Source organism: Pristiophorus japonicus, chromosome 8, assembly GCF_044704955.1.
Source record: "Pristiophorus japonicus isolate sPriJap1 chromosome 8, sPriJap1.hap1, whole genome shotgun sequence".
Lineage (NCBI taxonomy): Eukaryota > Metazoa > Chordata > Chondrichthyes > Pristiophoridae > Pristiophorus > Pristiophorus japonicus.
In genome coordinates, this window is record NC_091984.1 from 92,401,240 (window position 1) to 92,428,524 (window position 27,285).

A 27,285-nucleotide genomic window follows, 5' to 3' on the forward strand; every position below is an offset into this window, starting at 1 on the left:
AAATTCGATTCTCAGTGAAAATGGTATTTTTTCGTTAAAATTACCGTTATCGCTTCACTATCAGGCCAGAAATTCAAGCTTTAATTTGCGCAGCAGTAAAAATCGGCATTGCACGAGGATTGCGGCGCAAACCACGATCCTCGCCAACTTTAGTCCGAGGCTAATACCGCTGTGAGTTGGGCCTTGGGAGGGTGAAAAAACACCTAAAAATAAATCGGAAAAAACAAAAAAATAATTCACAAAGCATTTACAAGATACTTAGTTATCGAATTGCTGAAAAATAATTAAAAAATAAAAACTTTAACTTACCTTTTTTGCAGGTTTTCATATTTACCGCTGCTTCAAGGGCTGCATTGCAGCTTTTTACACATCGGGATTTTTCAAGCAAAATACTGGTGCGCAGAGAGCCAAATTTTTGGCGAAAACGCTATTTTGAGTCTTGCATGGCGGCGCTCCTCTCCCCAGTGGTATTTAAAAACTGCCGCTGCAAAACGTCACTGAAATTCCCGCCGACCAGTTTTTCTCCAAATATGGTGAAATATTGCCAAAAACGGTCGCAAAGGTGGTGAATTTCTAGCCCAAGGTGTTAGTTTGTTTGCAGCATGGGTGAAAAAGACTAACTTAGCACTTCCTTTAGCTCCCAACTCCTGTAACTGAACATAGAAATCTTGAAAGTTGCAATGTTGGAAGAACATTAAAAAAATGCTGTTGCAAAGGTGGGACTGAATGGAAATTGACCTACAAAATCAGGACTAATGAAAGGAGGAACTTAAACATTAACCTGTCTTTTCTCTTTCAGATGTTAATTGATCTGCTGTGCATTTCAGCAATTTTTGTTTTATTTCAGATTTCCAGTATTCATGCTTTGTATTTTTAGCTCCTCTCTGCAGTCGGTTTAATTATTGCTTTTGCTTCTATATAGCGAGAGGAGACCAAATTAAGGACCTAATTTCCTCAACTGTGCCTGACCTTCATGTTACAGAAAAGATCCTCAACCAGCAGTGTTTTTAGAGACAGCCATGTTACACCGCCTGTAACTCAGCCTGAATCTATCAGGAAAATCTGGTGAGAGTCAAGGCAGCAATCGTGAAGCTCCCATTGTGCTAAAGTCCACTATGAAGTGCTTGACATCTCTAAACCTATTAAAAAATATTCCCAACTAAGTGCTTTTTCAATGGATTAAAAAAAAAAGCACTATCCAGTGTAATAAAGCAGGAAGGTCTCAGATCTGGCCGAGGCCTGTGTTGAATTACCTGATCTAAGAGTAGTGGTAAGAGTGTCTCAAAATTCAATCAGAGTGCCTGCTGCTGATCACTATCCTGTGACTCCGACTGGAAACTGCGTGTGTGTGTGCAAAGAATCAGGCTTGACTGTGGTGTGTCCCTTATTCTCTCCCCCGGAATGAATACTTTGATGGCACTCAACTGTTTTAGGCTAGTGTTGCCAACTCTAGATGGACATATTCCTGGAGATTTCATCACATCACCTCCCGCCTCCAACTGCCCCACCCCGACACACCCACCATTGGTCGCCTGACACGTCCATCCTCCCACGCACTGCCTTTACCAATTGGAAAATGAACAGACCCATTACTCAATTGGGTTATTCATGACTGTCAAACAGCCTTTCCCCCATCTCCAGTATTTTTATAACTAATAAACAAAAGTGTTCAAAGAAAAAAAAACGTAATTGTTTTTAACCCGATTTTTCTTCGGGCTGCTCACAGCACCGTCCAGGAAATTAATCTTTAATTCTTGGAGACTCTATGACAATCCTGGAGAGTTGGCAACCTTAGACTAGGCCTACTGAAGAACAGAACTTGAGCCAGGTATTAGATGGTGACCGGTCCCTATACAACTAAGCCCCAGCACAAACAGGAGGCAAGAAAATTGAAGAGAAAAAATATTAAGTGTCCGGCCTGTAGTGAAACATAATTTTATATATTAAATAGTTGAATGTCAAGTGTCCATTTAAAAAGGTAAATTTACCACTTGTGCGCTTTTAGCAGGGAGACTTGCCCACCTGAAGCACACATTATGAAACCGCATGCACACAGCCCACAATTTTCTATCTGTTAATTTTAATGGATAGAAAATCATTAGTTGCACAGGTGCACAATTTCCTAAAATGTGCTCCCAGTTGGTATTGCTCTGCAATGGAAATATGCAAGTTTACTCTTTGGTCTACATCAGGTTTCACAATTGTGACATTCCAAGTGTGATTAGAGCAATGCTAAGGTTTAGCGATCTAAGTAGGTATACTCTTGAGTTTGTAATGTAAGTTGGTATACCAAGGCTTAGCAATGTACGTGGGTATACATGAGGTTTGCAATGCCAATGGATATATCAGGGGTTTCCAATGCAAGTCATACTGACTCATTTAACTGACCCGCGGTCTCATCCTTTTGTCTGCCTGACACTAACAGATACTATACTATTATACATCTGTTATCACTCAAGTGGTTTCTGTTTTTTTGTGTGATGGAGCAGATAGGGTTCTCTGCCTTTTAAACTCTTTTAAACTCGAGTAGGGTAGCTGAAACCCCTATCACAAATTACTGTCCAAGCAAACACACCACTCACTGTGAATAGGATTTTAGTTCATTGGTGCTGGAAGGGGGCTTAGTCTTGGCAATGATCACATATTTGACTGCTGTGTGCTTTGCTTTGAAAGCCTTACATTATTCTGGAACATTACTGTGCATGGCATGTCCACATAACAATTGAAATCACCATTGCTATTAGAATGCCAGCAGTAGCTCCCATTTACCATGTTGTGTTGTGCACCTGTGGGAATCACTCCAAGTGTTTTTCCTCTTCTCCGGAAGGAGCTGATTCACGCTGGGGTTCGGTCCACGGATGCCGGTCACTCTCCACAACATCCACCCAAATGATAATGCTTCAAATATGAGCCTAAACTGTGAGTCTTTGCAGGCTGTTTGAACAAGGGAGCATCAAGCCAAGTCCACTCCTGTTCTTGCTCAACACTCCACACATGCACTGTCCAGCAGAGATCACTGAATAGCCATCAGGAACCCTGGCTGGTTTCTTTCCCTCCCCCCTTCCTAACCCAGGGACACTGTAACAGTCCAACAGCTGCCTCAGGTAAAATTAGCTAACTCAGTAAGGACTGGGAATTTAACCTGCGATCTTCCAGTTTCACACCAAGCAACTGAGCCTTTGGAGTGCCCTGAAAATCTCTGTTAATTGAATATTTCCTGATCTTAGGATCAAAGATTATTCCTATTGTATGTGGAAGAACTTGGTTCGGAAGTAATTTAAGATGATACTTTATTGTGAACAAAAAGGATTCAAAATAGACAGACTAGAATTGCTCTCCTATCACAAACTATCAGTACATACAAACACAGAATAAACCTGAACAGAGCACATTCTTATTGCACACAGTCTGACTCAGCTTTAGGAGAATTTACTGCCATTCTCAACAATTCCTGGAATGAATGTCACAGTTCAAAATACTGTCAGAACTCTACAACACTATAATATTGGGCACAATTTGGGGCTTTAAAAAAAAACTAAGCCTCTCTTCATGCTAATCTGCAGATTAATTTCTGTACCTATCTAATGGGAAGTGTCAACGTGGAAGCAGGGTCGGACACTGTCCCATCCTCTTCTCCAAACTAGATACCATTGCCAAGCTGCGAGGGTGGTCAGGCAATTACACTTCCTGCTCCTCAGCCTCTGGCAATGCTGCTCTTTAGCCGAATGTTAGCAAGAATGGAAGAAAGCTTCTGGGTGACTTACCCTTTGCGTACTCCCCATGTGGGGAATTGAGTGACCAGGTACCAACCTCCGATCACTTAATGCCACCCCAACACTTTTATCCCCTCCCCTCCCCTCCTGCCCTCTCCCAAAGGCATTGACTACTTGCTGAAAAAAGGTTCCGTTGGCTTTGGTTACCTTCCAATAATTCGCCCATGTGGCCTTTACTTACACATGAGCCTCGCCAGTGAGTGTCAACAGGCTATTGTACTTGGGGATTGGTGGGGATCACAGCCAATCTCAATACTATATTCGTCCAACATTCACACATGCATATTTCCAGCCAGAGTCACCAGATAGCAATTAGTAGTTGGCCCTCCGGCGAATATTCCACTCTCTAACCCAGGAGTACTGAGGTCAACCGCAGTGCTCCACCACCACCTTGGGTGAGATCAGTTAACTCAGCACACGTCAAATCGGAGACCTTCTTGGTCTGTATGACAAAGCAGCTCTTAGCTGACAGCATGGTTAAAATTATATAAAATAAATCTATTTACTCTCATTACATTTTCAACCTTGATGTTGGAAGTCATTTTTAGCTATTAAATGGTTTATTAACATTGGGCAGTCTAAGATAGAATACAACACCAGAGTGTTAATGCAGCAGACCACCTCCCTGTCATTATAATGGATCAACAGAGACCTGTTTTATTTCATCATGTGCCAGTTCATTCTACTTATTATGAGTCTACATGCAAGGATGAGCAGACCCATAAAAGTGTCTACCCTATTGCTCCACTGATGACCTAGTTGGTAAAGGCACGGGGGTTAGTTTAGTGCTAAGGCATAACGAGCCAAAGACTTCAAGTACAATGCCTCGTCTGTGCTGGTGACCTTTGCTGAAAAGTACCCGTGTGTGTGTGTGTGTGTGTGTTAAGAAAGAACAGAATCAGGCTCAGTGCAATGGGCTCCACAGTTGCGACACTCAATGCACCCAGGTTCATGCATAAAGAATGGCTATTTGGGCAGCCTATTTAGCAGATCTAGTGTAACTGAAAGCAATCAAAAATTAATGTTTACAAGTGAGGAGTAGAGAAAAGTGAGACATTTGGAGAAATTGTCCATCCTGTATCAGTCAGTGATTTGGAAATCACTAGGACACCTTAGTTAGACTCTCTTGGTGATCAATCAGTATGGCCAACACAATTTTCGCAAGCACCTACCACTGAGGAGCAGGAGCATCTACCTGAGCCAGACAGTAGGCTTTTTTAATATGTACATCACAGTCCTATGGCATACATATTTCCATTTAAGTAATCAGCTGTGCTTGCTGGGCCCTCAGGTGATTACGTTAATTGGATAGATTCCATTATAGGCGAGACTGTACATGTAGAAGTAGGCTTGAAAGACTGAATGGCCTTTTTTCATTTTATGCTTTCCAAGGTTCTTAAAAGTCCTGGCATGTAGCCGGACCTAGGCCATCAACAAGTAACCTGTATGTCACAATAACCACCAAAAAAGAGGTATTTTGTGTACAACTAGTACTTCTTGGATCCTGTATAGTTGCCACTGGTTTCGTCATACAATACAGCGGGGGGTGGAGGGTAGGGGAAACAGCCTTTGGTACTTTGCTGACAACCTCAAAAGTAACAGCAGCTGCCAATGAGTTGGTGTTCTGACACACAATACCACCAAATATGGGAGATATGTTCCTACCTAAAACAAATTCCCCATATGTTGTGGGAATGAACTGTGATTTAAAGGGTCCCTGGCCTTCTAATACAGTGCTTGTAAAGGAACAAGTGAAGGTTTGTCAAATTCTTGATCCAATGAATAAACCTTATCAAAATGCATCAGGTGAAATGAGCTCTCAGTTACAGTGGATCTGCCAAATAGGCTGTCCAAATAGCCATTCTTTATGCATGAACCTGGGTGCATTGAGTGTCTCAACTGTGGAGCCCATTGCACTGAGCCTGATTCTGTTCTTACTTAACACACAAACACGGATACTTTTCAGCAAAGGTTACCAGCACAGACCAGGCATTGGAGTCTTTGGCTCTTTATGCTTAGCACTAAACTAACCCCGTGCCTTTACCAACAAACAAAATGAGCATTTTGCCAAATATTTGTTTTCATAAAGATAGTTCTCTTTTAATTAGGTGTGTAATTGGTCATTTCTCACGAACCCACCAGCAGCATAAAATTAAATCCTGTTCCAACATTTCCCGGTAACAGTACAGGTCAGGTCTACATGGGAGTCGAGCATTCAACACCACTGCTTGGTTTATGAATCCTCGCATTAGAATATTTCCTGTCTTACTGGAATACCGTCGCTGCCATTGGTCTCCTACAAAAGGAGAAAAGATCATGATTCCGGAAGGATTTGGCGTTTCGTTGGAAATGAACGAACGACAACTTGTACTTCAAAGCTGTGCTATAGATGCAAGTTGCTAACATAGAAGACAGCCCAAGACACTTCATAGATAGGGGCCAGACCTGACCAGGAGTAGAGTTGGGGAAGATGGCAAAAGGTGCAGTTGAAAAGATAAATTTTAAGGAGTCTTTTGAATGAGGGGAGATTCAGTGTGTGATGCTTCCCCCATTGGTATTCAGTGTGGGCTTTATGATTCAACAGAGAATGGAAAGGTGCAGCTGTAGAAACACTCGTAGGCCTCCACTCGTGACCTTGTAGATTACAATGTAATTTATTACTGTTTACTTGATTTTATTCAACATGCAACAACTTTTTCAGTAACAGTCTCCTTATGCTTGGCACCAAATGTAGATGAGGAAGACTGCAGATTTTAGTGAGGATTTTTTTTAGGTTAATGAAAATTATATGAAGTACAATGACACTGGATTCAGTTTCTGGGCTATGACCACTACTTTTCGGAAATTACTGATAACTTTTCATCTCTTCCAACTCCATAATGATGGTAGAATAGAAAGAAATCCAGAATGAGAAAAGGTCATTAAGCCCAACAAGCCCCTTCATTCAGAGCCCATGTTATCTTAGACGCCCCCATCACCTGTTGATTAACCTACTTTAAGGAACATTAAGCTTATTCCCCTACTTCGCTTAAAGGATTAAGTATACAAAGATACTAAATGAAGTAGAGACTACCACGTGTAAAGAGCTCTGTTTTTCAAAAGTGCTTCAACTCACAAATATGGTAACTTGGTCTTGCAATGTTCTAAGGTAAATGCTATATTTCCAGAAGGGTAAATTTGAGTGGATTTACAGATCCATCTTAATAAAAAGGGTTGGAGGCAAAAGATGCAGATTTTGTTTTATATAAATGCTTATTTTAAAAAGTATTTTTAAGCCAGTAGGAGCTAACTTTGTAATCGTGTCTGTTTTTGCAGTGGTTCTGCCACCACCCCTGTGGTCAGCAAAACCAATGCCATGAATTCCACTGTAGCAACAGTTATGGCAAAAGGATAATTGACCTGAAACGTTACCTCTGTTTCTCTGTCCACAGAGGCTGCCTGACCTGCTGAGTGTATCCAGCATTTTCTGTTTTTATTTCAGATTCCAGCATCCGCAGTATTTTGCTTTTGTATTAGTGATGATGAGAAGCCTGACTGTGCTCAAGCTCGGGGGAAGCTGTTCACACCTTCCATTGCAGAAGTAGCTGGTTGGAGGTTCACAACCAAAAGGTTTATATGAATGTTCCCAGAAAGACTTGGATTGTCCATTCTTTTCTGTGGAGACACCTTCCCACACAGACCGTAACATTGTTTTCTACGGAGGCAACCGCAAGTTCCCCAACATAAACGGCTGAAAAATTTGAAAAGGAAACGGGCAGTCTGCAACTACGCAAGAGGCAAAAGATACCGGCACGACACCAAGGCAGCAGAGAGATGGAGATAGACCAAGCCAATCCTGAACATGGACTGAACAGGCTACAGTGGAAGGTTCTGTTGTTCCTACTTTATGATATACAGGTATACTAATCTGGACAATTCAGTCATTACAGCTTAACCTGCAGCTATTCGGCTGTGGCTGCATCGGATTGGCATCGCACTTGCATGTGTGTAATCACACACAGAGTCGGTAACGCTCTCGTTTAATAACATGCTCTGGTATAACCTGATCACTTATGGTTGTCTGACTACTAAAAAATGCAACATGCTTCGTGTACACTGACTCCTGAAAACATACAAATGGGCTCTCCTACATATAGACAGGAACCAAAAACTAACTTTACAAGCAATGATTGACGACTCTTTTGAAAAGGTAAATGCCACTATATTCTCATTGTTAACAGACCAGACAAAAGCATGACTCGCGAGCAGTTGAGACTAAAGGTACAGTACACAAACTCATTGGCTGCACATTGCAGGACAGTGAGAGCAAAAACAGCAACTCTCTTAACATGCTGCAGCTGAATCAGGACAATCACACAGAGAATCGGGACAATCACACAGAGAATCGGGACAATCACACACAGAATCGGGACAATCATACGGTGAATCGGGACAATCATACGGTGAATCGGGACAATCATACGGTGAATCGGGACAAGCATACAGAGAATCAGGACAATCTACCAAAATGAAGCCAGATCTTAAAAAAGGGACAATTTAACAACAGGAGCTCTGGCTTGCTATCTGTAAAACTGTGGATACTGAACAATTTCCTGCCAGTGATAATCTTAAGTACATATTGATCCAAAAAAAAAGCAGCGCTGAGGTATAATTATATAGAAATATCATGGGGGCTTTATCGCGGCAACAAATCTTTATGGGAGTTATACAAGAATCTAATTATATCAATATAAAACACCTGTAAATTAACAATGTTCACAAAAGTGTTCCCTTCCATCAAAATACTCCCCCTATCCTGGAGTAAGTGACACTATGGCCCCAAGTTTCCACACGATAAAAAATGGGCGCCCTCCGAGCTGGGCGCCCGTTTTTCGCGCCGAAAAATAAACGTGCGATTCTGGAGCGCCCTGCAGCTCCATGTCTGCTTGGCGCGACGCCCAGGGGGGCGGAGCCTACCACTCGCGCCGATTTTGTAAGTGGGAGGGGGCGGGTACCATTTAAATTATTTTTTTTCCTGCCGGCAACCCTGCGCGTGCGCGTTGGAGCGTTCGCGCACGCGCAGTGTGAAGGAAACATTGGCACTCGGCCATTTTTGTAATTCTTTGTGGCTGTTTAATTTTTTGAAAATTTTTTAATAAAAGCACATTGCCATCAGCACATCAGCACTGAGGCTTCTTGCAGCAGTGAGAAGGCTGCAGGAAGCCTCAGGAAGTTGAAGCAGTCGTTTCCCGACGGCCTCCCCCCCCCCTGCTGTCGGGGAATGGCTGCTGAACTTGTGAGGCTTCCTGCAGCCTTCTCACTGTCTCCTTCCCCACCCCCCCGGCCGACTGTCTGGAACGGCTTCCTCCTCCCCCCCCCCCCGCGGGAACGAACGGCTGCCTCCTATATTATAATTTGTATAATATTTGTACAAGTATAAATAAGGATTTATTATAGAATTTAATGACTTCCCTTCCCCCCCCCTCCCCCCCCCCCCCCACCACGTTCTGGACGCCTAATTTGTAACCTGCGCCTGATTTTTTAATGTGTAGAACAGGTTTTTTCAGTTCTACAAAAATCTTCACTTGCTCCATTCTAAGTTAGTTTGGAGTACGTTTTCACTGTGGAAACTTTGAAATCAGGCGTCAGTGGCCGGACACGCCCCCTTTTGAAGAAAAAATTCTGTTTCAAAGTGAAACTGTTCTACCTGACTAGAACTGCAGAAAAAAAAATGTGGAGAATTGCGATTTCTAAGATAGTCCGTTCTCCACCAGTTGCTCCTAAAAATCAGGCGCAAATCATGTGGAAACTTGGGCCCATAGCTTCACTTTCACCAACTGATATGTATGCAAATTAGTTGAATGGTACAATTTATTTCATATAAGTGAAATCCTTATCAATACCTGCCTCCTGCCCCACCCCAATTCTTTGGAGGATTTGGGGCAGGCGGAAGCAGGAAGCAATTGGGTTTCACACTGTTGCATCTCGAATTCCATGCTGCTTTCTGGTGGTACTTTGAAGTAGGAACTTTTGTTATCTCATTGGGAAACACGTCACCCAACTCCTTTTTCCTCCCCAGTTTGGTGCGACTCCTACCAATGACCGGAGAGCACACTTCCCATTTGGTTTGACCCCAGGGACAGGAATATAGTCAGGGTGAGGAGACATCTCTATGGTGGGTGGAATGCCCACCCATCCCACCTTTGCCTGTGCAATAACCAAGCAGGAAGCCTAGACCAGCAGTTCCATAAAGTTACCATCTTTGAGTTATTGGTGAAAATTGTGCAGTCATATTTTCCTTTTTCCCTTGCTTGTTGCCCACAGGCACAAGAAAGATAAACTTGACTAAAGGGCGAAACCTATCAGTGCAGACTAACAGTTAAACACACAGGCTGCTGTTGACAGTGCAGAAATTTTGCCCCAAGGATCAGCAAGATTATTTACTTTGAACAGTGTGTACCTGAACAAATGAAATTTCCTTATCAATTACAAAGCCACTCTTTAACACTAATCTAGGAAAACTGTGTTCAGTATTTGTTTTACAAGCCCCTTGAATTATCACCAGACTGATGTCCGAAGTAGAACTGGATGACCTCAACCAACAAAGATTGGCTTCCCCTTTTGTTTCATTTAGTAAGTGCAATCTTATATGATACTGCGCTATATGGATGGAGAATCCATATCCCAGGTTGAATTCCTGCAGTTAAATGATTTCAGCCAAAATGGCTTTAGGTGTGTTACAACTGGTTTCAGTGCCTTTATGGTAAAGACCATGGGGACACCATGTGGCATTAGTGTATTCTTCCCTTCTTTCCCTAACTTTCTTCCCTTTTTCTCTCTTCACAGCCCCCCAGCTGTGAGATTTTAAGTGTTCCTGTTGTTTTCTCTTCCTGGAAAATGAAAAAAACAAGAGATAACTATGGAAGCAAGAATATCCCAGCATTCAAATGAATCATAAATGCTCTCGATTGAATTTATGGATCTATAGATTTAAGAATGGGCTTTTATTGCTGTTAAGAATTATGGGAGAGGCCCCCCCCCCCCCCCAAGATGCTTCTTCTCACTGGCAACAGAAAGCAAGAGAACTATTAGGCCAAAGCAGGCCAAAGAGATTATGATTCTGAGGCATGGGATAAGACATCTTTTTCCAAATGAGTTAGTAGGCCTGGGTTTTCATTCCTGATTGCTATCCAATGATCCCTGCTGGAAAGTGGTAACTATGGATGTCAAGTGAGGGTGTTCCTTGTGGTTGAATAGCCTGCCAACACTCACCGCTTACACATAAAAAAGATGGTTACCTGGCTGAATTTCTGGAAGTTGCAGACACTTGTGGAACCAAACCCCAACACGTCACAGTGCTCTCACAAGAGAAGGGGTATAAATTGGAGTAATTTGGCAATTTTTTTTTTTGTTTGGAGCAGAAGACCAGTGTGCCTCAGGGCATTATTTACAGTGACACAACAATATGCTTTAACACAACTTGTATCATTTGCATTAGTTGCTTGCAGAGGATTGAAAACGTTTTGCCAAATATTGTTTTCATACAGATGATGCTCCTGTAAATAGGGATCATACTGTTGCCTGCTATACCTAAAGTTTTTAAGTATTAAACAAAAAAGTACACATAAAAATTACTTAACATGCATAAACCCACCCACAGAACAGGGTGACAAATCCAGGATATTGAACGATGACGTTACATCAGATGAGTGAGGAGGAGGTTATAACATGTGAGTGATGAAGTTATGAATGAGTTATGAAGGCCTCGTCTACCTTGTAATGTAAATTTTACCCAACAGTCCATCAGTTTTCCAGTGATATGATTAGTGTAGGATGCATTGGCCTAGAACATCCATTACACTCAAAACTCAGGGTTGTTCATTGTACAATGATCAGATAATAATTGGGGATATCACCTGATTTTGAATTGGCCACAAGGTGTTCTTAAATTCAGTTCAGCGACTTTCGCAATTTGAATTAGCAACATGCTCTGCATACCCTCATGCATGCCCACTACTCATCATTGGAGCAGAAACTTGGAAATGCTAAGTTTATTAATGCTACTAGCAGCTCAGTTTCCAGAACCTCTTTTATGTTTCAAGTCTCCTGTGGTAGAGAGTGGGTTTGGATCTGTGCTTTCCACATGACAAACTCTCAATTGTGGTGGTCAGTCCTTTCCCACATGCCGAACAGGACATCCCCAGACATCTAACATACTTCCTGGCCGCATGGCAGCAGAGTACCTCAGACAGAGCCTTGGCACCAGGTTTAGCGCTTGCTTTGCCAGATATGGAGCAACTCACAGCAGAGCTAATGGTTAAAATAACTTTTAGAATAAGTAACAAAATGAATCTATATACAATAATCTGTTTGAACAATTGCAAGCCAGATTAATAAAGTTGCAATTTGAAAATACCTTCAATCAGACTCGCTATAATAAATATATATAAGTATAATTGAGTTGCAGTAGTAAGTTGCAGTCATTCAGTAAATTGTAACTGTTAGTTTAGCAATCTGACCGTAACCTTATCCTTTAATAGGGGGGTGAACCAGGGGGAAGGAAGGTATGATTCAAACATTCAAAATGGAAGATGTTCAAGGGTATGATGGGAAAATGCTTTTATTTGACCAACATAAGCAGGGAAAAGGGAATAACTTAAAATGGAATGATAGTTTTTCTCTCTTGGATGCATGCAACACATTCTAGGTCATGACCTTTAGAAGACAGAAAGAAAACTAATAACATATATGGTACAATCATGATTTTTTGAATTCAGGTCAGTTAACATTGCACACGTTTAGTTAGTAAACAGTAACCACCCTGTTTGCATCAGGCAGGCATTTCCTGTTAGCAAGGTTTTCAGGGTAACCACCATCCCACACTCCGCTGCACCGGCACGCTACGTGGCTTGGGCGCAAGACCCCTGAGCAGAGCAGGCCACATGCTCTTGCAGACTTCCCAGCCTGTCCATTCCCCCACCTCCAGAATCTGCTGGCATCTCAGGTTCCCTCTCCAGCCTGCCGATCTGCTCCCGGCTCCTCCTGAGGGCCTCTTCCAATTGTCCGCGGAGTGCCTGTACAGCCAAAAGCTCGGCCTGCAGTGCCTCTTCTCTGCTGGAGCTAAATAGAGATGTGAAATTGGAGACAAAAATCAACTGTATCAAACTATCACAGACAGTACCTGATGAAAGGACAATAGGATAATAAGAATAATCAGTTGCATGAGCTCTCCTTTGAGAACTACAGGACACTCTCAGTTATAGAGTGGCATTGTTCTATTCCTTCCACCTTCCCAACTCCTTAAAGTAATATTAGGCCTATAACAAACTTACCTTTTCAGCTTAAGAATTCAATAAATGGTCACGTTTTGGTTACCAGAAGAATAGCCCGATAGCATTTTTACAGTCAAATAGAACAAGTACAGTGATTCACAGCTCACTGGCACACATCAAGAGATGCAATCCTGTAACCCTCATCCTGCACAATTACACACTCGACCAACAAGGTTAATAAAACTGCTTGTTGGTGCAGGAACCAGCACAGATTCTACACAAATAAGCATCGAGATACTCTCAATAATGAAATACCAGTGCCACATTTATTTTCGGATGTGATGCAAAAAAAAAACAAGGATCAATTACTCAATAAATTATTTACTCTAAGCAAGTCCCTCGTCCCTGGGCTGCATGTTTTTGTGTGCCAAGGTATCACTTATATGCCCTATGGCTGAAAGGGGAGGTTAAAGCTGAAAGATGCCACTTTGAAACAATTTGGATGCAGTTAACAGTAATCCACTGAGATTTTTTATTTACGTACAGATTATATGGCACTTTGGACAAGGTAACAAATATAACAGCAGTACTGTGCAGATGGTATACATGGTACTAGTCAATGTTTTACAATTCTGTTCATTTCCATAATTCCGTGTGGAATTGTACAAAAACCTATATTTATTTTTGGAGATGTCAAGAAGTCAAATTGAACACTCCCACTTCTAAAGTTGGTAACTTTACTTTTTCAGAGCGCACAATTACACACACTCTCACGGCGCATGCTGCTAAAAGTCTGTACTGGCCAGGTCCTTTTCTCACCTGTCAGTTTGACTGTGGAATTTAACAAGACTGATGTAGAGTTGTCGTTCAGCTCGAAGAGCTTCACTTAGTCGCGACTGCTCCATGACCTGCTCATCAAGGGCACAGATCAGCTGCCAATAAAAATTGGTAAACGTAAGAATTATGGAAGCATCATGTACTATTTCAGAGAATGGAATGGATGAATCAAACTTTTTATGTTGACATGCACTTTGAGGCACTTGTAACTTCCTCTGCAGGTGTTGAATTTGTAAATGTTTAGCCTGGATGGTAGAATGGACATTACAACTAGTTTTTGAGTTCATAGGTTAGGGAGGAGAATATTTATCCATTCCCAATCACTACCCATTAGCCCTTGCTGGAAGCACACGTGTGGACATCGGGTGAGGATAAGATGAGGCTTGCTTGTGATGCCCACTGTCAAGGCATACATGAGTGATAGTCAGTTGGCAGAGATACCAGATGACAACCAGTGTCTGTGGACTGTGGACCAACAAGGAGTGGATGGCTTCAGTAGAGGAAGGAAGGAAAACAATTGGGAAGAAAAAGATGATAAAAAACAGACTTATAACCAATAACACCCAATGAATCACTTTTTAATTCAATCAAATGTTTGGTCATTTCTGCCCTGATGTATTACAGTGTTCTCAAATCTCTTGATAGTTTCAAATATGAACCAGGTTGATTCACATTTCCATTCTTCTTCATTGCCTGGAACTTCGCAATCTCCACTCACTCTTGCCCCCAAACAGTGCTGGTAAGATAATGGGGAAATTGCTTTATCACTGTAGCACCATTGCACTTTGCAAAGACTTAAAAAAATTTACTCATGTGCTCTTGACAGCGCTTACTCATTCTGGAGTAGGGTCCTACGATATCCACTCAGTCACCAGATCATCCTATATACCTATTTTCTAAGCCTTTTACTTTTCCCAAGCCTTTGACGAACAGGAGTTGATCCAATTCCTATTTAAATAGTCTAAAAGGAACAGTATTTACTGCAGACAAGAAGGTTTATAAAGGGAGTTGGAACTCAGCAGAGTTGAAGCCTAGCTTGATCCAAGTGTGAAAACACCACTAGATTTTCTACGACACCTCCCCTATGCAAAAGGGCATGCACACACACGTAAATACCTGATTTAGTGCATATACCTGGTGTTTGTTTCCTATGCTCCTCTGTGTAGATGATTCCATGTTTGCCACTCGCTCCCTCATTACCAGGAGCTCCTGTGTAAGCCTCTCCACCTCTGGAAACTCATCTGGCTGAAGCAGCTGCATCTGCAGATCCTGTGGTGCAATAAGAGAAATATCATCAGATCACAAGCAGCACCAATCCCTGAAATTTTTATATCCAGGTATGACCAGAGTATAGTATCAATAGTGCAATGTTTAGTACATAGGTATGTTGTCAGTCTTAAAGAACCAGTTACATTTGGTTCTAGTGGCATTCAAAAAATGTCATATTTAGCTGGGCAAGGTTGGACAAAACCTTCTCAAAGAGACTTGGAGGCTGGATGGTGTTTTCCACTCAAGGGACGCAGATGTGGATTCAGTCAGATTGATGGGATGAATGGTTCATCTCTGTTGACCACGACAGTCGCACATGAAATCAGTCTGCAGGAGCTCTACTTCCCACTTCCTACTGAGCATGTGCTCATAGCACAAGACTGTTCCTAATTCGGCACAAAATTAGTAACTTCACTTCAAAGCTTGGTCACAGAGGATATAATTCAGGAAAATCAGCCTGATCTTTCAAACTATCTGTGTTTCCTTACAATCTCTGTACTTCAATAACCCAACTGCTGCTTATATCACAACGGACCTGAATATGCTCCTCCTTGACGCGGATGTTGTTTGAGAGAGCTTCGATCTCCACTGTCTGACGCTGGAATTCTCTTTCCTGGTTGAAGAGGGCAGACTGTAGTGTGGCCAGTGCAAGCTGAGAAGGAAAAATCATAACCCATATTCAGATACCAACCCTGAGTCAATCACATAGAAAAAGAGCAGTCACTCAATAATCAAATGGAGCCTTGCAATATTTAAAACAATTCAAAACTTAAGGGAATATTTTGGGGGAGAATGAGTTGGAGCCGTAGATGATTTATTCACTCTGGATTTCAATACACTGAGGAGCGCGCAGCATGCAGTTTACTGGATCTGGTGCTCAGTAACTCTCTGAACACCTTCCACTTTTCCCCCCAAAGCTCTTCATTCCTATTCTCTGAACCTTTTTTATTTTCTTCAACTAGGTTTTCCTCAGTTCTCCATTCTGCAGCTGTTCTTTGTCAATCCCATCAAATTCTGAGAGAGAACTTACTTACCTGACTTTCTGCAAGTTGAATTTCTTCCTTCAATATGTTCCCTCTTTCATCAGTTACTCTGAGTAACAAAACTGTATGGATATTAATGCAACTGTACCTCAGTGCGCACACCTGAATGTCCGTCAGATTTTGCCTCACTCGATGCTTGAGGGTTTCTTTTTTCCAACAACCTTTAAGCTTTTAAAACCTGAGCTTTATTTTCCTGTTTTATTTTTTCCACACCAGTTTTTCCCCAAATTTCCTTAAGGCACCAACTATTCTTCATTTAAGTTGATACCAAGTGTTGGCAGGCTATTTGACCATGGAAACATCAGAGCCTCATCCAACATCCACACACATGCATTTTCTGGGAGGGGGTCACTGGACAGTGATCAGGAGTGGGCACCCTGGGTGATTTTCCTCCTCCCTGGCTGAGAGCATCAATATTGATTGTAGCGCCACCACCTTCCTCCCCCGTAACAGCACAAATCTGGGACTATCAGAAGAGCTCTGTACTTCCCCTTTAAAGTCATGAATCACCCACACCATCATATCCTATTTATGGCGAGGAGACCTGAACCACAATGAACAGATGGCAAGACTTTTAATAATGCATCTCAAACCCAGGAACGTCTGGATCAGACTATTTTGCTAACTCTGGAAATTGTGAGTTTAACACTCACCCTGGTCTCTTTCTCTTTCCTTAAAACAAGCTGCAGTTCCTCTTTTAGCTGGTCCAGCTCAGCCTGCCTGATGTCTTCCTGTTCTGAGTCAGCCATTGCTTCGTCTCCACCCAAAGTTGTCTGTAGTGCTGTTAACAGAGAAAAGAGTGGTCACTTTGCAGCATGTGATACATTGGAAACAACCTTCAGAAGTATTAAACTCACAATCGGCTTCTTGTGTTCTACACATTGTGCATTGGGAAGGCTGTAGTAGCAATGAGTGACCTAGATACTGATTTATGGAATCATGCAGTTTCCAGTGGGTTCTATGCTGGAATAGGAGGCATTTGATTAAAACTCATTACATTCTGCTTCATTCAGTAATTTGTCCCCTGTTTGAGCACAGAACCTGCTGGAAACTTCAGTGAAGCCACATTGTTAGCCTGATCAGGTGTGACTTTGCGTGATTTGTGAACGAGGGGTGAGAACTAGAAAATCAGACCCAAAAGATGCAATAGAGCAGACCCAACTGCATCAGTGCGACATTTCCCACAATCTACATTCAAAGTTTATAGAAGCCACTCTGGCAATTGAGTTCCATTTAGTGCTGACTAAAGGACATTTTTGTACTGCAAGCAGTCCTCATGGAGATGGTCTTGCTCTTGCTTTACCCGCTTCCTTTGCTATCGAATCACTGCTGTTTATACACTATGAATGCATTTAAGACAGAGATAGACAGTTTTTTAATTGATAAGGGAATAGGGGTTATGGGGAGCGGGCAGGGAAGTGGACCTGAATTTATGATCGGATTAGCCATGATCATATTAAATGGTAGAGCAGGCTCGAGGGGCCTTATGGCCTACTCCTGCTTCTATTTCTTATGTTCTTATGACTGCATTTTTGATGCAGCTAGTGTCATTTGCAGATCTGATCTTGGTGTAGGTGGCAGCTGTTGTTTATAGTTTGCCACCATCGACAATCAATACTCAGATGCAACAGGAAAAACCCTGGAAAGTAAATGGGATATAAAACCTATGTTGGATAAGAGTTATGAACGCAATGACCTGTGGTTCTGGCTTAATTTCACGCACCTTCCTTTCCGTGCTGGGTGTCAATGGGTTCAGAAGCCTCCATTTTCTCAGGCTGGAGGGAGGATTCGTTCTTGCTATGACCGTCCTGCACCAGCTCCTGAACAGGTTAAAGAAATAGCTGGTTTAGAAATAATCATCCTTCAAGAAAAAAGGTCACAATTGATCTTCAGATTTTCTTTCCTGTAAAATAACTAAATGTGTTTTACACCACAACACTGTGGCAGAATCTGATGTGAAATCTAAGAAATGATTCAGCAATCTTGACTCTCCGAGTAGGAAGTGCATCCCGAAAAATCCCAAGTAGCAGCCTATGATTTTCCATCCAATATGCCCACAGTTCTGCAAAATGCACTCCTTACAAGCACTGCTCCCTGCGAATGCAAAACTGCAGAAACACGCTGCTAGTGTAAAGTACAGACATGCTCTCGAGTAAGGGACGAATAAATCTTTTGCCCATTGTTCTTCTTTAAATAGCGACGGTATTAAATCAGATGAGACATCAAACCAAGGTTCTGCCTATTCCACTGATTTCAGGTGGATGTTAAATATGCTATGTCACTATTGGAGGAATTGCAGGGAGTTCTTCTATTGTTCCAGCTAACATTTCTTCCTCTGCCAACACCACCAAAAACAGATCAAATAGTCCTTCATCTCATTGCTGTTTGTGAGATCTTGTTTGCATAGTTTCCAGTAGTATCCCTACCAATGTTCCCCCTAATTATTTTGGGTGCGCATCCCCTTTAGCGGGCTGCGTGGCCCAAACTTTTGCGTACGCGGAAAATTTCACATTTAAAAAGCCGGTCCCGGGCTGCACAGCTTAGAAAGAACATTGTTCCCTACATAACAACAGCCACCACGCTTCAAGAAATAGTTAATTATGTGAAGCAACTTGAGGGGTTTCAACCTAATGAACATCTATGCAAATGTTAAGTATTATTGTTATAATATATACATATCAAAGATTTTAGATAATTTTATCTTCTTCACCTTGGTGCCCTCTTTGCCTCACATCATGTATGGCTAAGAGAGTGACCATGTGACCTACTCCTAGGCCTCAGCCTCAGATCTGTGATGTCTTCTCTTTCATTTCCTCTGAATTTTGTTCTCTGTCCTCCATCAATTTTTCTTCCCTTTTTTCCTGAGCTGCTGACTTATGTTAATGTGCAGTTACTTGAGCACTGTCAGTCCTCCAGTACCTGACGCAACTAGCCATTCTTCATGTGTCAGCCTAGACAATGAGTGCTGGAAGCTATTTTTTTTAAAATGGGGAATGGGGGGGGGGGTGGGCGGGGAATGGGAGGGGGGAGGAACGGGCAGACGCAGAATTGCAGCCAAGGCTGACAAGTGAATTCTTCCAACAGGGACAGCAAATGTCATTGGATAATGATCAGAAAAGGGAATCCTGGCTGAATTCTTCCCCTTTCAAACTGAAGGACACTAAAGGTAATTGCCCCCAACCTGACCCTGCCACACAGCATTGCTATGATGAGCTAACTCAGCATAATCCAGGAGGATAGTGGAAAAGATGACAGAAAATTCTTGGACTGACAACAATCAACAAAACCACATAAAAAACGCAAGGAATGTTTCACATCTGGAATTTTTTTTGGGAATTCTATACAATGTCGAGTAAATGGAAGGAATTTAATTAACTGCATCCACATTTTTCTCAGTTTAAAACTGAGTTTTTCTGTAGATAGCACCACAAACACTAGAATGAGGCCATTCTACAGTAGAGGCAGCACAGGGGTCACTGACTCAAGCAATGGTCATCATCATCATCATAGGCAGCCTCGAGGATAGATACTCAGTGGACCGCAACCTTTCATTGCCAATGTTTCTGGCTCAGGCTTGTTACCAGTATATGCACAGCTTGTATTGGCTCGCATATCTCTTGTTACAGGTACATGCTGTGCTTGGACTGGCATGAACCTTTCTTGGTGTCTCACTCCCATTGTGCAGAAAGGGAATTCTATTAAGCAACAGCACTGCTGAATTCAGCACAGGGCAGGATGCATTTGTTGATCCATCAAACTTCAAAGGACTTACATGGATTAGTCGATCCTTTTCCTGAAGAAGTTCTTTGAGGTGGGCTACTTCTGTTGGCAATTCCGATGAGGAAACATTCTGCTTGGTGAAATTTGCTACTTCGCGATCCTTCTCCACCAGCTGGCGACGCAATGCCTGCAACTCATGGTTCTTCTCCGCAAGAGCATGCATCAACCCCTCTGCTGCGTCCTGAACAATAGGAAAAAAAACATTCAGGAAATTATATTAAAACCTGGCTCAACTGACCATCAGTGGAGATAGAAGCAAATTATGTGCCCCAGAATGGCTCAGTTGCTAACAGTTTCATTGCTGCATCAGGAAGTTGTGGGGTTTGAGCCCCACACTTTACCACTTGATCTAAACTGACACTTCAGTATATTACTAAGGGGATACTGCACTGTTAGAGGTGCTGTCCTTTAGATGAGACATTAAACCGAGGCTTTGCCTGCTGGTCCTGGTGGATGTTAAAAAGGCAAATTTCTTGACTGGAGAGCCTCTACTCAAACTAAGTTTTGTGCCCAACAAGCCTGATGCAATAGCTAATTTATCAATTACAATTTCAGCTGATAATGCATTTTGCCAACTGACTTCGTTCCTTACAGTAAAACTCCCCAAGATGATGCACGGAGACTGGTATTGAGCAACATGTTTCCACCCCATTCTTCAAATGTTGCCTCACTGTTTCATCGATACCTGCAGTGACTGCAATGAAAGCAATGTTTATTACATTAACTGATCTACCAGTTTTGATTAGTTAATTGAATAAATATGCCCATCCTAATCATACCATAAATTTTCAGAATGTAGATGTTAATGTATTAAGTGCAGCCAACAGTCTAGACACCTGCAAGGGGCTAGTCAGAAAATGACACCTTCAAAAACAGCAGTATAAGGGTGTTTATGGGAGACACAACAAAGTACATTATAGCGAGGGTGCTTTTTGTGATTTCTCAATTACCAAAAGAGCCTACAGAACTGCAAACTACAGAGACAGAAGTGCAATAGAAAAGTGTTTATTATGGTTTTTCAATAGAGTGTTATAAATAATGTGCATAGTATGGATATGTGGTTTATAAGGGAGTAACACGAGAGGCCAATTACAAAGTCAAAGAAGGGTATTTGAAAAGTGTTTTTAACGGAGAAAGGGAGCCCTAAACAATGTGCGTTATATCAGCAGGTTGTCATACACAAGGGGCTGATGCTATGGATCCTGAATTGTTTAGGGAAATAAACGGCATCCAGGCAGCGCATTACCTTCCTCTGCTGATCATGGGAGCCGATGGTCTGCAGCAGCTCCGCTACCTCTTGCTCATGATCAGCTGCCAACATGCTTCTGTTGGTTAGCAGTTCCTGCAGCATTTGCTCCTTCAGCTGCAGCCGCAGCCTCAGCTGTTCCATCACCTCATTGGACCCAGCGCAAACTTTGTTCATCAACACTGCAGTCAGATCCTGCCGGAGAGATTTAAACAAAAAGCAGTACTTCAGAGTATAGATTGATGTTCTGCACAAACCTGTCACTAAGAGACACAACCCTGAATGATGCCTTATTCGAGAGTCACTCTCCGAAATGCACTAACACACTGCACCATGGTTTGATAGGTGGACACCCTTGACTTTCCCACAAAGAGGCTTCACTTCCCTTGATAGCCAATAATTAGCAAGCTCAGGTAAAGTTCCTGTATGCACTATTTAAACACACTAACATGTTTATTTGAAACCAGTGAGCTGCATTAAATATGGCGCAGCGGAATTTTATGGGAACATATTAATCATTGTACTACCAGAGGAAATTAAACCCTCCCTGAGCTTCTTGTTTCATACACCCCATGCAAAGGAGCTGCCACACACAGATTAGATGGTTCCCCACAGGAAAAGGGTGATGGGGCAAGTGTTGAATGACCAGACACCTCCAAATAGAAACAGATTAAGATAGAGGGATGAATATTTACAGAACCATTCAAGTTAGAGATCTTAGAAATAAAGAAGTTAAAAATAAAGCCCTTTTACTTTCCCTGTGGACAACCCGACTTGCTAACAATATCTGGGCAACCGGGGAGGAATGGGCAACAGCTTTGAATCCCACAGTGATAGGGGCTTGGAAGAGACCAAGAAGACATGGAACAACAGCTCTCCTCACGGTTACAGCACCCTGGGATTTTGCAATCTACACCCTGGGCTGTATTATGAGCATCATTAGCCTACTGTAAAATACTCATGAACAACCCAATTGGTTGATAACTGCAAAATTGTGTGGCTGTTTTTCGTAACTACTGCAGTTTTCAGAAATTTATTTTGTCATATCACCATGAATAGGATTTGTGTTGCCAGAGCTAGGAGTGAATTTTTCTTTCCATGGCCTAGTGAGTTCCCTACCTCTACTTCCTTGTTGCGGTTATGCAGAGTTGCCTGGAGCTGGCTACTGACTGCGTCCTTTTCCTTCAGGGAGCGGGCATGCTTCTCCTCCACTTCCTGCTTCAGCCACTGCAGGTTCTTGTGAGCCATTGCAATCTGCTCCAACTCCAGGTCCTTCCCTTTCATGAGGCTGTCCAAACTCTGAAAATCAAAGGGAGAAAAAAAAATTACAAACACAAGCTCAATTCAGATGAAGGCGGCCATTCGGCCCATTAAATCTCATCTTCCACCACACCAACATATTAAACAGTCTTACATTCTGCGAGCATGGAAAATACAAAGAGAATCTAAATCTAATTTGCTGAAGGTTTCACCGTTGTTTGAAACCACTGTCGAGACTCGCTCACACATCAAAAACCAACCAACCGTGTGTGCGCAAGTAGAAACTCTAAAATTGCACAGAACTGCCTCAACACAGTTTATAAATATATATATAGATTTTAAATGAGCATTGCGCTAAGTAACTGTACCTCCTCACTCACCCTTACTTTGTCGTCAAGGTAAAAAAAGAATGTAATAAGTACTCCAGTCAAATAAAAGTTTTTTTTCCACATATCATTTTGGATTGCTACACAACATAATGTATGACCAATTAACATTGAGCACCTCTTGTAGATTTAGAATCAGGCATCCGCCATTTCAGACGTGGCACAGGCATTCCTCCCAATTGCTCAGTTTATAATACAGCACAACAGTAGGTACTCTATAAATTTAAATGGGACTCTGGATTCTAGCAGCACAGACCACTCTCTCCCACCCCTCACTCCACCCTCCCATTACCGTGGCAGCACTGACTCACTTTTGTCATTTCATCAGCACAGTAAAAACAAGTGTCAAAGTGTCAGCCTTGGCTTAGTGACATCACTCTCACCTTTGAGTCAGAAGGTTGAGGGTTCAAGCCCCATTCCAGGACTTGAGCACATATTCGAGGCTGACATATCAGTGAAGTACCAAGGGAGTGCTGCACTGTCAGAAGTTCTGTCTTTCGGATGAAACATTAAACCAAGGGTCTATCTGCCCTCTCATGTGCATGTAAAAATTCCCATGGCATTATGCATAGACAGGTAGGTGAGTTCTGCCGGTGCCAAAATTTATTCCTCAACCAACATCACCAAAAAACAGAAAATCTGAACGTTTGTCTCACTGCTGTTTGTGGGACTTTGCTGTGCACACATTCCCTACTTTACAACAGTGATCACACTTCAAAAGTACATCAAAGGCTGTGAAGCGCCTTGGGGTGTTCTGCGGTAGTGGAAGGTTCCATATAAATGCACATTCCATCTTTTTTTTGAAGTGACTGCTCAACTCTCATTCACAGCAGCCATTTTCACTATGATGAGATCATTAGCAGCCTCTCATCACTAAATAATGAGATCATACAGCTTGTAAAATACACAAGTAAATAATCAAAGTCAACACAGGGTTTTGTGAATTGGGATTTTTTTTTAAGTGATGAAACAAGAGAGAAGTTTTCTGTATGTTAACGATTATCTCTGACTTTGATCACAGAATGAGAACAGAGTTTAATATGCACAGAATTTAGAGAGTTCACGATTTGAGCTAAAATTATGACAACATCACCTGGTGACAAAAGACTACCAATAAATTCTGTACAGCAGTAAAATGGACGCATTCAATGAGAGGGATTCAACATAGTTGTAAGGATAAAAGCAAGTCATTACTGGGAAGTTGATAAGCAAGAAGTGTTCTGTGCACTAAACAGAATGTAGTACAACCTGCATGTCCTCTTTAACTGCTCTGGTTGAACACTCTGGGGCTGAAATTGGTGGAAATAATGCCCAAAATCGCGAAATTGATCGAAAAATAACATTTCACCCAGCAGAAAATTTATCAGCGACATATCGCCGGGCGGTGTGCATGGTGTCCGCCTATGCACACCGCTGACATACTGCCCAAAATTGCAAAGTCGACGCCTTACCACCGACATACCGCCGACCCTGCAGATCGCCTTGCAAAAGGTGGTTTTAAGTTGATCTTCAGTTGGTGGTATACATCTTCACCTGTGAATTTTTTTTATCTGTCATTCCCCAGTCTCTCCCACCCCCGAGTCTCTTCCCCCCCCAACCCCCACACACAGCAATTTGTTCCCCTCCCCACACCGATCTTCCCCCCCACCCCCCGCAAAAGCAATCTCCCCGCCAAGTAGCAATCCCCTGCCCCCCCCCACCAAGTAGCAATCTCCCCCTCACCACCAAGTAGCAATCTCCCCAAGTAGAAATCTCCCCCCCACCCACAAGTAGCAATCACACCCTCCCCCCCAGTAGCAATCTCCCCCCTTCCCAAGTAGCAATCCCCCCACGCCCCCAAGTAGCAATCCTCCCCTCCCCAAGTAGCAATCCCCCCACCCTCCCCCCCAAATAGCAATCCTCCCTCCCCAAATAGCAATCCTCCCCTCCCCAAGTAGCAATTCCCCCTCTCTTCCCCCCCCACCCACAAGGAGCAATCCTCCCCTCCCCAAATAGAAATCCCCCCCACCCCCCACCAGTGGCAATCCTGCCCTCCCCAAGTAGCAATCCCCCCTCTCCCCAAGTAGCAATCCATCCCTCCCCAAGTAACAATCCCCCCCCTCCCCAAGTAGCAATCCCCCCCCTTCCCCCTCCCCAAGTAGCAATTCCCCTCCACTCCCCAAGTAGCAATCCCCCCTCCCCCTCTCCAAGTAGCAATTTCCCCCCCCCTCCCCAAGTAGCAATCCCCCTCCTCCCCAAGTAGCAATTCCCCTCCACTCCCCAAGTAGCAATCCCCCCCTCCCCTCCAAGTAGCAATCCCCCCCCCTCACCAAGTAGCAATCCCCCCCAAGTAGCAATCCTCCCCCCCAAAGTAACAATCTACCCCCCCCCCCAAAGTAACAATTTCCCCCCCCCCCCAAAAGCAATCTCCCCCCCCATTCCCCACAGCGCTCTCAGGTCAGCAGTCTCTGTCAATTCTGGTCTGTCTCTCTCGGGGGGCGGAGCTTCGCAGCAGCATGCCTTGTGCACAACTCAGGACCCGAAGATTCCCGAGTGAAAAGGACTCACCGCCCACACACCGCCACTGCACTCCGCTCGGCATACTGCCGAGAAAAAACTGATGAAAATCGTTCGCACTTCGCCCCAGCGATACCCGATAGTATGAAACGACATACCACCGGCATACCGCCAAGAAATGGGCGGACGACCAATTTCGGCCCCTCTATGTTATTTATTTCCTGCATATATAAATGTCTGTAGATCTGCATTGGGTCCAATGACGAAAGGTCATCGACCTGAAACATTAACTCCATTTCTCTCTCTCTCCACAATTGCTGCCTGACCTGCTGAGTATTTCCAGGATTTTCTGTTTTTATGTCCACTTACGTTGATAGTTTCTTCATTATTGGAGAAGATGCAGCGGAATCTCTCCAGATCCCTTTCTTTCTCACGTAGAGCGAGGTGCAGCTGCTGTATTTCAGTTTCCTTTTCTTCCAAGGTACTGAACTTCTCATCAATGGCACGCTAGAAATGGTAAAATAGGTTTCTAACTCATTACAAGATAGATATGCTCTCCTGATTCTTAGAAAGTTTGAAAACTGCACTCTATAAGGTACTTTGGAGCTGTGACAAATGAATAGTAAATGAGTAGTAAGCGCATTGGGGGTGGGGGGTGGGTTACTATGTTAAAGGCAAGTTGTTGTTTTTGTAAATTGTGATGCTGTTGTACTGGTTTTCTGCCACTGGAAGCATATCTAAAATGCCCCTTTTGTCACAAGGATCTACTTACTGAGTGGACCAATGTAATTTGTCCAAGTACCTGAATATTTTGACATAAGCATAGACAGAATAGGCTTTTTATAGTCTATCAAGTCTATTTTTTTCACATACAACTTAAAAACTCTTCCTTTGATGAACTCTACCACATACATTTAACCTCCTGAAGGAACGTTCATCAAAAATACTCCAATTCCTAAAAGTATGCAAGCAAAACGCCAGGATATTTATCTACCCTCACATCTTCACTATTCAATCCTAGGCAGCTACCCTCCTCAGACACATCCACTACGCTGTGTGGGGACAAATGTTCTTTTAATCTCAAGTTTCGCTTGAGGCATGTTAATTTTTATCCTCTAGCTCTGTGCTGACAATCCAATTTGCAAAGCTGGCTTCCACCAGCAATATTTATGGTCCCAGCATTGGTTCAATTGATAGCACCCTCCCCCTGGTGTGGGTTTGAATCCATAATTTAGGCAGACGCACCCGTGCATTACTATGTGAGCTTTGCATTGTTGGAGGTGCCATCTTTTGAATGAGATATTAAACCAAGAACCCATCTACCTGCTCTGGGAGTTCAATTGAACGTTAAAGGCTCTCACAGCATTATTCAAAGAGCAGGGGGTTTTCCTGGTCAACATTCCTGCTTCAACCAATAAGATCGAACAAGAGGTTAACTGCCTCTTCATCTGAGAGTTGTTTCCTGGGATGCTGCTGATGCAGGATGTCTACTGTATTTGTCTGCGACAGCAGGCTCTGCACTCCAAAAAAAATTTTTTTCCCCAATAAATGATCAGTCCCTCCTCATTTCTCCCTCCTCATAACTCAGGGCCCTAAGTCAGAATCATCCTTGCCATGGGCTATTTTGAAATACCGGGGAAGAAAAATCAGTAGAACTGCGTAACTCCAGAGGCCCGACATGTCTGAGATATAGTTTATCAATTCTGGCTCCCCTTTCCTTAGCAATGATCTCAGCTGATTGAATTCATATTGTTACAGACAACCTTGGATCTAACTCCATATGACGGTCAATAAGTGTGTCCCAGGAGTAGGTGGACGCAGTGCCTTGGTTTGGTACCATAGGTTCAGGAAAATGACCTGCACAACACATTCAAGCTTGGCCAACGCATATCTACATCTTTGTCTTATCAAACTGTGAATTGGTTCATTGTGGAGAATTTATTG

At 42.8% G+C, this 27,285-nt stretch overlaps 1 protein-coding gene across 9 annotated transcripts in view; it reads right to left on the reverse strand.

Moving 5' to 3' along the window:
- pde4dip (phosphodiesterase 4D interacting protein) overlaps positions 1 to 27,285 on the reverse strand; it is a 310,412-nt gene that overhangs the window by 130,505 nt on the left and 152,622 nt on the right. For all 9 annotated transcript variants that reach the window (XM_070887097.1, XM_070887096.1, XM_070887095.1 and 6 more), the window contains 10 exons: positions 25,711 to 25,848; positions 22,319 to 22,498; positions 21,200 to 21,394; positions 19,946 to 20,134; positions 17,897 to 17,993; positions 16,827 to 16,954; positions 15,666 to 15,782; positions 14,996 to 15,130; positions 13,844 to 13,956; positions 12,733 to 12,872 (listed from right to left, as the gene is read on the reverse strand). In XM_070887097.1, coding sequence (XP_070743198.1) covers positions 12,733 to 12,872; positions 13,844 to 13,956; positions 14,996 to 15,130; positions 15,666 to 15,782; positions 16,827 to 16,954; positions 17,897 to 17,993; positions 19,946 to 20,134; positions 21,200 to 21,394; positions 22,319 to 22,498; positions 25,711 to 25,848 — 1,432 coding nt within the window. The remainder of the gene's footprint in view (positions 1 to 12,732; positions 12,873 to 13,843; positions 13,957 to 14,995; positions 15,131 to 15,665; positions 15,783 to 16,826; positions 16,955 to 17,896; positions 17,994 to 19,945; positions 20,135 to 21,199; positions 21,395 to 22,318; positions 22,499 to 25,710; positions 25,849 to 27,285) is intronic.